The sequence below is a fragment of the Colossoma macropomum genome, unplaced genomic scaffold, assembly GCF_904425465.1.
Source record: "Colossoma macropomum unplaced genomic scaffold, Colossoma_macropomum, whole genome shotgun sequence".
In the NCBI taxonomy this organism is placed as follows: Eukaryota; Metazoa; Chordata; class Actinopteri; order Characiformes; family Serrasalmidae; genus Colossoma; species Colossoma macropomum.
In genome coordinates, this window is record NW_023494803.1 from 28,116,978 (window position 1) to 28,126,852 (window position 9,875).

The window sequence follows — 9,875 nt, forward strand, 5'->3', positions numbered from 1 at the left end:
CATGCATCTAAAGAAAACAATCAATATACATTTTTCAAAAACATGCTCAGAAAAAGAGCTTTGAGAATAATGAAATATAAAAATAATAATAATAATAAAATAATAATAAAGGTGTATTCATTATATATGCTTTAGCAGTCTTTATAATACTATAGTATAGTACGTCATGCAAAAATCCTGAAATCTTAGAAGAAAGCATTTATATTTCACAGATGTAACAGTATACACTGTTCCCAGACAGTGCTCAAGATACTAAAATGTGTATATGTATTTATATTATGAATGATCATTTTCTCTGCATGCTCAACAATACAGTGCAATCAATAGCAAAAGCAAAAGTCCTCCATGTTTACCATGGCTTATTCTTGGGCCAGAACTTCAAAATGATGCTACTGCCATCAAGTGGTTTACGTGTGAACACCATTTTACTACTGCACAGGAACTCAAAGCTGGTCTATACACTACCACTGTTTCACTATGATTAAGTCATGTAATTGACAGCATATGACGTTATTACGACAGTCATAAGTTAGTCAAGAAGCTAATGTGGTAGTTTTACAGATTTGACAACTGCTTAACCACTTAATGCTACAACCAAACAAACAGACCAAACTGTCTAATACTGATTATACCAAGTAAGCATCTACTGCAGTATCTTCACTGTATTCTCAGTCTTTAATTACATACACTGAAGTATTTAAAATTGTTCTTATATTCATAGTAAACTGAAATTAGCAGTTTATGGAAATGTAACTAACCATAGTTTATCTGGGTGGCTTTTTGTGTCTTGCTTCTGCTCGTCTGGCTGCTCTGGGCTGCAGAATTCCAGTGGGTTGGCCTGGGGATGACCTTTCGGGGTGCAGGGGTCTCAAGAGGACTTTTTTCCCTTCTTGCTTGAGTCTCTCTGCTTTGGTCTTGGACAACTGGATGTTGGAAACAGCGAACAAAACAACAGTCAAGCTAACACTCTGACAAATGTCCCTTTCCCCAAGGCTTTATCTATTTAAACAAATCACAGAAAGACTTTGGTCTTATTAGAAGAGAAGACATACAGCACGTACACCACCCAACAAAATTTGTGGGAACCCTGTGGATTTTGAAATTGAGTATTGTTAGATTTTTACGGTTACCTTTCAATTAAATAAGAAAATGAACTACAAATGTTTATCCAGCTATTTAATGATTCTTTGGGGACATTTTGAAAGACTTAGTTTTCCTTCTTACTTTCTTTCCTTCATCCAAAGATAATATGCCTTCCCCACCACCCCACCTCTCTGGGGATATCTGTTAGTTTTAAAAAGTGGTGTATATATATATATATATATATATATATATATATATATATATATACACACGATCTCTATAAAATAGCATACAAGTACACATGTACAAAATAACAAGGCAATAAGGCATTAGACAGCGGAGAAAGAAAGAGCCACTCATTACAAGGCAGTAAACTTTTGGAGCATGTAGCGCTGGTACTAGAATAGCTGCAAGCATTGTAGCACAAATTAAAATACTGCAGCACTTATATATATTTCATATATAACACTAATTCTATTTCATATTCTAACTGTGAAAAAAACAGAAGCAGCACAAAAGAAGTTGAATTCTAAAGTTAATTTTGTGAAAAATACAGTAATTTTTTTCTTCACAACGAATCAGATTGGGACTAGGAACCCAGGCTTGCTGTCACAGATTTCAGTAAAGGAAGTGCAACAGTTTAGTACTTAAAGATAAGCTTCAATGTTATTTACTGTGTGAGTTTTAACTTAGACAGTTAATTCAATAAAGGCATATAGGCTTAAGCAGAGATGTCCAACTCTTTTCAAAGAGGGCCAGATTCGACAATGTCAAAATATCCGAAGACCGAAATATTACGTTTTCAAAATATCAGAAATACAACAGTGTAGAGCAATTAATCAAACCAGACGTCTTGCTGGTAATCCATTCTGAGAATTTGATGACGACCCCTTAAACACTTATAAATCTGCCACTACAAGTGTTACGGCGTGTGCATGTTCACAGTGGTCAAAGTGAAACATATCAGTGTGTAGAATCAGAGCTTTCTGTAAGTTACAGTGTTTCTTATCACTGTATGATAGATGCACAAGCCTTCTTGTACTGTTGGATTGCTCATTCAGAGCAATTTGGATCTGTAAGCACTTACAACAAATTGCTGGTTTGTTATTCAAAGTAACAATAAAACATGACTAATGTATTAAGTATATTCCTATTCAAGTATTTACTTGTTCAAAAACATTATTTGTGAGACAAACCAAATAAAAATATATAATTTTTTTTAGTTTGGTTTAGATCATGTTCTTTACATATCGAATTAATTTAACAACACCATTCAGAAATCACTTCATTAAACGAGAAGAGTAGAAGGCATAAATTCTTTCTGCCTCTTTTTGTTGGTCTTAAATGCTTAAATATTTACTGAACTACTGAATTTGCTCTGATGAGAAGCTGGTGTTGTGGTACCAAGGTAGCTTGAAATTTCTCTGCCCTCTCCTCCGCTCAATGTTTATTGTAATATCCTTGCCTTGTTTTAGGTCTATTGATACTAAATTCATTACAGTCTTTTGACATATGAGGAACACGCATTTGTTGTGGCTCTTAATGAAGAAGTATTTAAACTTCCACCTCAACAAAACCTCTAGTCCTCAATGTGAAGTTTGTGCGTTATGGCTGTAGTCTTCACTAAACTGAACACCACCACAAAGGTGAAAGAAAAAAATACAACAAATAGGCTACCGGACCACTTATAAAAACCTTTAAAACAGAAGCCACAGCCCAATTCAAATCTGTCTGCGGGCCGCCTTCAGCCAGGGGCCAGAATTTGGACACCTCTAAGCTAAAGAAAGCAAAGGTGGGGACTACAGAGTAAAGCAACTGTCTAAGCATTGTCCCCATCAATAATCTTATAAATGATATAAAAAATAAATGTTATATCTTCTATCATACCTGTAGGACCATCTCCAGCAGCAGTTTTGTCCACAGTGTGACGTGCACTAGAACATGGCCTTTGCAGTGACTCTGGCAGAATTATATCAAAGCGCTGGGTGGACTGTGAGGGTGGGTTGGTACGTGCTGTTACAGCACCCAGTGCAGAGCCCAGAAGACAATTCTGCCAGAGAGCACAGCAAAGAATTACTGACACTGCATAGAACTGAAGTAAAAAAAAACAAAAAAACACTGATTTACAGTACATGGCCTTTTTATATTCTAAATCATATGAAGTTTCAGTTGTTAGCAGGACAGATTTATTATGTTGTCAACAAATTGATAGCCTAACTAGTTAAATGAGGTGTACGTGGTGAGACAGAACTGTGTACCTGGAGCTCAAGCTGCTGGCCTTGGATTCTCTCCAGATGCTGAAGCCTCTGCGTGGTCAGTGCGGCCAGCTGCTCCTCCAGCTGGGTCATTCTGTCTGCGGCACTGCCTGCCCTGCTCTCTGGTGCCCTGTCCATTCTGCCCTCGCTCTCCTGGAGCCTTCGCAGTTCAGAGGCCACCTGAGCCACTCGAGCCTCCATGTCACTCTGAGCCTGTCAATCAAATATAACTCATGCACTGAGACTGCATAGGAGCAAGAAAAACAGCAGCCTGCTACTGTCTGCAGCAGGTCTGCATGATTAATCATAATGGACCATATGGCCTTTGCAATTATAAAGTAATCAAAGTCTCTAATTAGTGGTTTCCATGCAAACAGAAACACAAAGCAGTGTATTCAAAACAGTTACATCTTGGTAAGAAGCTTGCACAGTACCTTGATAAGTGGAGCTGTGGCTGCAATGGCAGCAGCTGTAATGGCTGCCACAGTCGCAGACCCAGCATCCCCTGACGGAAAAGCAGGGCTAGGCTGAAGCTCGGGAGCTTGCAGTTCAGTGGTCTGAAGTGTGCCTGCATCCAGAAACTGCACCTTCACCTCCCGCCTCACTGGTGCACTGTGGGATCTAAGGAGTCCATAGAAAATTCATTTTCACATTGCAGTCAGCATTTACAATATACTGCCAGTTTAAGTATAGCTACTTTGCCTCTACACACATTGTCCATTTTATCCAAAACACCTAACATAAAGGTGCACTTAGCAAGTTTATAAACACTGACTGTAGCCCATTTGTTGCTGCACAATATGTCAGCCACCACCTATCCTGTCCATTAATGGAGAAGTACCACCACAGGGCCACTGCTGACCAAATGGGTAAACCATTATCAGAACAGCAGTGACACCAGCATGAAATGGAGATTGTTACGAAACATAAAGCACACAGTATAAAGTTCAAAAGCCAGGGTCTGTTATGGCATGGGTAACTTGCATGTCTTGCATTATTTATGTAACTCACAATAACACTGAAAAATGCACATTTACACATCATACACATTTTGGAGCAACAAATCGTTGCTGTCGGAGCAAAACCTCGTATCTCCATTTTTCAGTTTTTGGCATAGTTTGAAAATGCCTGTTGCTCTTTACATTGTGCTTAATTTTTATGATGAATGGACCAAAAGAAAAGGCCCAAAACTACTTGAAAAGAAGTCTGGTTCTGCTGACTTACATTAGGCACATAAGTTTCTTCCTTCTCCTGTAAAGTTACCATTTTGGAGATACAAGGTTTTGTTCCAACAGCAGTGATATGCTGCCTTCCAGATGACGTCTTTTTCAATGGTAATGGTTATACATATTCTGCATGAGTTACAACAGCATGGCTGTATAATCAAAGAGTGTGGGTGCTAGACTGGCCTGACAGCAGTCCAGGCCTGTCTCCCACTGAAAATGTGTGGTGCTATATGAAGCATACTACATGACAACGAATGCCCTGTATGGTTGCACAGCTAAAGAGTGGAATAACAGAAAATTTGGGAAAATTTGCACTTTCAAAACTGGAGAGGTGATGTAACACAGTGGCAAACATGCTCCTGTTCCAACAGTAGCGTGTATTTACCAAAAAAAACAACAAGTTTATAAGCTGTAACATCAAATAACATATTTTCTGTTTAATTCAGGTCAAACAGAATATACTTATCACTGATTTCTGCTTTTCTTAGCATTTCACACTTTCTCCCAAGTTTTTTGGAAGTGAGGTTTGTGCACCAGCAAAGTAGGCGAGTCTAATAAAGCGTAGCTGAAATTTCGTGATTAGTGGTTAGGACCCTGTGACAATGTGAGCAAAGCTTACCTCTGCTTCAGTGCAGCTGCAACTGCCCCTCTCCCATCGGCAGAGTATCTTGATATTAATAAATCTCTGTCTGTGAAGTTTCAAAAAAAATTGTAAAATTCAAAACATGCAAAGTGTACTACGCTCACATCTCATTTAGGGTGACAAGAAAAGTACCTTTCTGTTCAGCATCCCTCATACGGTTCCCTGAGCTTTTCACCCTGACTTTACCTGCTCTAGGAATCTAAAAAAGAGCAATAACACTTAAGTAGCTTTTTATAAACCCAGCAAAAGTATGTGTTGTAAATTAGGTAGTTAACACGGCGTACATGTCTTTTCCTTGTAGCTGAATCTGGTGCAAGATGATCTTCTTCTTCTTCTTCTTCAAGTCCTACAAAAGAGGGACACTGTTTACTTTACTGAATAAATGTGCCCTCAAATTACAACTCGATTTCTCATACATCACACTACCTACCTCTGCTTAAAGACGAAGGCATATTTGCAGGAAGCACAGGTGGAACCACTCGCTCCATCAAACCACACTTAACATTAGAGGTTTGGATAAAACAACCACCATGAGTTGAGTCTGACAGTCTTCGAATATAAAGATTGACGTTGCAGCTACTTGATAAACCTGACACCTCTCCTTCACCATCACCTTCCTGTCCGTTTTTATCCAAAACAACTTTAGTCGAGCGAATTAAAACATCTGCCGCATCAGAGCTCGATGTGGAATCATCCAGGTTGATGTTTGGCAATACAGACGCGCCATAATCCATTACTAAGGAAACAGTAACAGCTACATAGATATTCTTTATCTATCCCGAATATAAACACCGAATGTCTATCGTAGCCTAAAAGATAGACTGTTCATTTAAAACCAAGTGGCCGCCATCTCACAAAAAAGGAACGTAACGTTAGCGTTAATTTACTCACTTCTTCTGTTGTTGGGTTGTTAACTCACATAAGCTAACTAGCTAAAGCTGCAATTGCTGGATTTGCTAATGTTATCTGGACATGACATTGTCATCAGCAAACGGTATTTACACACCTACCAGGCGACATTTCTAGCAATCTTCGGTAAAGGCTGTTTTGAATTTGCCGCCGCTTGTGTGGTAAGAGCTCAATACGGCTGCTGTGTAATAACGCCGATACTGTAAATCTCCTAACCGTTTGCTCACCTGAATAACGCTCAGGACTAACTCATTACAGCTAAAGCTGGCGGACTATTGTCGGTAAATGTTGTGCGGTAGCGGAAAGTGAGCTGAACCTGTACGTTACTGAATCCACAACAACTGTTACTGACAACAAAGTTGACAACAGATGTGAATTCAGAAACCGTACCGCTCAGAGTTCAAAAGGCTCTGTTGCACTGTGTTGGATTTCAAAATAAAAGTATCTAGCGATCAGGTGGAGCGTGAATTAAAGGGGAACTCCACCGATGTTTCAAAATGTCTGCATAATTAAATGGTTAACTGTCAACAAAATTAAATAATTAATTCTAAAAATCATTCAGAGTCAGAATTGTTCACAGTGGTGGTGATAGGAACCCGACATCTGAGAAGTTTAATGGCTCTAAAAGCTCCCTCACAGAAGGTTGTTACATGAAATGATCACAAATACGATGCCTGATGTCTAAGATATTATTTTACAGTGGTTTTGTGATTCAGGTTTTGGTCTAAAATTTGATCTAATTTTTTTCAGATTGACCATTATTTTATCATCATCAACGTGACGTATAAAAGCCTAAAAGATACGTGCATGTTCACTGGTGATTTTGGATGGTAAATAAATTGTATTTACTATATAAGCTATATTTGCATTGTAGACATCGCGACCCCCGGTTCCTATCACTACAACTGTAAAGAAATGTGAGTGGTTAAGTTTCTTCACTAATAAACCATTTCACATCAGACTACTCTGAATGACTTTGTTTACATCTTAATGATTGAATTACGCAGGATTTTTGAAAAATCAGTGCAATTCCCATTTAGTGAGGCTGGCGAGGAAACTCCTAACGAATGTAGTAAACTGTTTAATCAAGAAGATCCTGCGCTGTTGTCAATATTTGCGTCTCACCTCACATTTCAGGGATGTGGGATGTGTACATCAACATGTTGTGTATTCTATTACATTTTTATACTGCTGTGGTCAAAATTAACCTAAAAAATAATCATATTACACATTCCTCTTAAACAATAAGTCAGACCAACGTGACAAACTTTGGTTTGTTTCGTTTGGAAAATAGAAAAACACAATGAAGTTTCCATGAACGGGTTAAAATGTCCTCAGAGCAAACTGCTGTTTTAAAACTGAAATTAGCGGAATACAGATTACAGCTGCGTCCAGAACCTGCTGTACTACACATACCACACCAATAAATGGACTCCTACTGGTGGTGTACTATCTCTGACCTACTGTTTAGTAGCCTATGGTAGTGTGCGGTTTTGGACGCAGCCCACGTCATTATAGCCTTAAAAGGCATTCCAAACGTCACTTTCGAGATAACAAATGTTTTCGAGTATTAGTCGTATCTTTAGGATTACATGTACCCATTTACTCCCTAATAATCTTCATTTTGAGTTTCTTTTAAATTTTGCAACATACATGGTCGTTTTGAAAAATCCTGAAACATCGGTATCTTTTTGTGGCGAAAGTGCTGAAGCGGAGTGTGACCTACTTTTCCCTTTAGCGTCACATGTCCTTCAGAAGCTCCACAGTGTGAGTGATACACAGTGTAGAGAGAGGTAGGTTATAGAATATCAGGAATGTGCTGTATAACTATTCTTTATATTGCTTTCCTGACATGTGATTGTTTGTATTTGTCTGTATAGTGTATATGAGCTACTGCTACTGCTTGGCTAAACCGGCAGGCTGGAAACAGCGAACCTAGCACTACACGGGTCGCTAATGTAAGCAGCAAGGGGCCTAGCACGCTTAGGTTAGCTAAGTAGAATAGGAATTCTTTGGTTTAAATGGCTTTGTGGCGAAATAAGACATGACAAACAAAGAATTGGGTCCTGAAGTCGTGGCTCGAGTTAGCTCTGTAATTGGCAGTATAATGTAGGAGGTCGGCAATATGACGATGTTTTATCGTTATCGTGGTAATTTATGTCACGGTACGCTTTTGTGAGTATTGTGGATATCATCAGTACTTAAAGCACACTGAGTAACTACGTTTCATTAGAAAGTGAGCATAATTAGGCCTGTTTTTAATTGGTTTTAGATTTAGAGTTTTTTTTATATGTGACATGTTCTACTGTGTCTTGACATTCTAAATCTCAGAAAAACAAATTATAGTGATGCAAATGGTGAAAATGTCTTTAAGTATTGTGACATGATATTTTTGCCATATTGCCCACCCCTAGTATGATGTCATGGTAGCTTAAACGTAACCTGTAAGGCCTTGGTCTTCTGTTAAATCAGTGTCCATTCTGATCTCCAGAACCTGCTCTTTAAACTATGGCTGCTCAGGTCACAGAATCAGATCAAATTAAGCAGGTAATGTTTGTTATGGACACCTAAAATATAATATTCACTTAATTTAGCTTTATCTCAGTCAGTTGTAAAGTTGAGTGATGTTCTGCCTGGTCTTATTTTTCAGTTCAAAGAATTCCTCGGCACATACAACAAACTGACAGAGAATTGCTTCATGGACTGCGTAAAAGATTTCACTACCAGAGAAGTGAAGGCAGAAGAGGTATGACACCAGACAAGACTAATGCTGCTTCTAAAAACCAACTGTTCAGCGTTTGCTTTAAACGTTCACTCTTGTTCGGTTTTATTGAAATTTTGGGTTATTTCTGTACATTTTCGTGATTTTTTCTACTTTTTTCTGAACCACATAGTGTCTTAAGTTATAGGACATTAGGGTATACTCATTTATCTGATTCTTTTCAGACCTCATGTTCTGAAAGCTGTCTACAGAAGTACTTGAAAATGACCCAGCGGATCTCCATGCGCTTCCAGGAGTATCATATCCAGCAGAACGAGGCTCTGGCAGCTAAAGCTGGTTTGCTGGGCCAGCCACGATAGTCTACTGCTGCATCTTGATTGAACTCAAATATTCTCAGGCTATCCTCCCCATCCCTACAGGAGGGTGAATGTCTATTGGAACGACAAGACAAAGGACAGTGGCGAGTACCGTTGGAAGATGTCCTCCTGTTTGGTCGGCTCCTTAGCACTGGTGGGGCATTTGTTTGCCATTGTCCCCCAGGAGGCAGAAGCTCACTAGACCATGGGCAAATGTGAAGATAATAGTGTTCTTTTTTTAATGTAATCACTGCATATAACAAAAATTAAACAAACAAGTTGAGACATTTTCATATCTGCTGTCCTATTAACCTAGATGATTATAACCTCAATAGGGAGATTTGGGCATGTTTCAGTTTCTTGAAGTTAGTAGAGAGTAAGGCTGAGACTGATGCACTAAGTTAGGCCAGCCGTTTAGCATCATCACTCAGCCAAGTTCATAATTCTAAAATCAGCCAAAAACAGTGGCTACACAGACCCACATGAATGCAAATCTGAAGAAAACCGTATGGCTAAAATGCTTTTAGTGTATATATTAAGGTATACACACTGACTGTATTTGTGGCCTTCAGGTGAGAATGCTATACAGTCATCAAGTAAATATCTGTGCATTTAAAGTACATTTCTTTCCTTCTTTTTTTGATCTTTTCAGTAAAATGTAGGCTGCTCCATTGTGTTTGT

At 38.7% G+C, this 9,875-nt stretch overlaps 2 protein-coding genes across 6 annotated transcripts in view; one reads left to right on the forward strand and one right to left on the reverse strand.

The window, feature by feature from the left end:
- Positions 1 to 6,971, reverse strand: part of kiaa0586 (KIAA0586 ortholog) — a 137,672-nt gene extending 130,701 nt beyond the window's left edge. For all 5 annotated transcript variants that reach the window (XM_036593555.1, XM_036593552.1, XM_036593554.1 and 2 more), the window contains exons 1-8: positions 5,638 to 6,971; positions 5,492 to 5,553; positions 5,340 to 5,406; positions 5,184 to 5,253; positions 3,773 to 3,959; positions 3,342 to 3,551; positions 2,971 to 3,133; positions 759 to 923 (exon numbers count right to left, since the gene is read on the reverse strand). In XM_036593555.1, coding sequence (XP_036449448.1) covers positions 759 to 923; positions 2,971 to 3,133; positions 3,342 to 3,551; positions 3,773 to 3,959; positions 5,184 to 5,253; positions 5,340 to 5,406; positions 5,492 to 5,553; positions 5,638 to 5,941 — 1,228 coding nt within the window. In that variant the 5' untranslated portion in view covers positions 5,942 to 6,971. The remainder of the gene's footprint in view (positions 1 to 758; positions 924 to 2,970; positions 3,134 to 3,341; positions 3,552 to 3,772; positions 3,960 to 5,183; positions 5,254 to 5,339; positions 5,407 to 5,491; positions 5,554 to 5,637) is intronic.
- An 853-nt stretch (positions 6,972 to 7,824) lies between these two features.
- timm9 (translocase of inner mitochondrial membrane 9 homolog) lies at positions 7,825 to 9,811 on the forward strand. The gene is made up of 4 exons (XM_036593558.1): positions 7,825 to 7,909; positions 8,608 to 8,663; positions 8,767 to 8,862; positions 9,063 to 9,811. Exons 2-4 carry the CDS (start codon positions 8,625 to 8,627, stop codon positions 9,195 to 9,197), a joined length of 270 nt encoding a protein of 89 aa, XP_036449451.1. The 5' UTR covers positions 7,825 to 7,909; positions 8,608 to 8,624; the 3' UTR covers positions 9,198 to 9,811.
- The last annotated feature ends 64 nt before the right edge of the window (positions 9,812 to 9,875 follow it).

Bases quoted from the DNA above. Each gene is read 5' to 3' on its own strand.
- timm9 (XM_036593558.1), top strand. From the start codon at position 8,625: ATGGCTGCTCAGGTCACAGAATCAGATCAAATTAAGCAG. The intron at 8,664-8,766 runs GTAATGTTTGTT...CTTATTTTTCAG, and splicing joins AATCAGATCAAATTAAGCAG to TTCAAAGAATTCCTCGGCAC. The intron at 8,863-9,062 runs GTATGACACCAG...GATTCTTTTCAG, and splicing joins GAGAAGTGAAGGCAGAAGAG to ACCTCATGTTCTGAAAGCTG.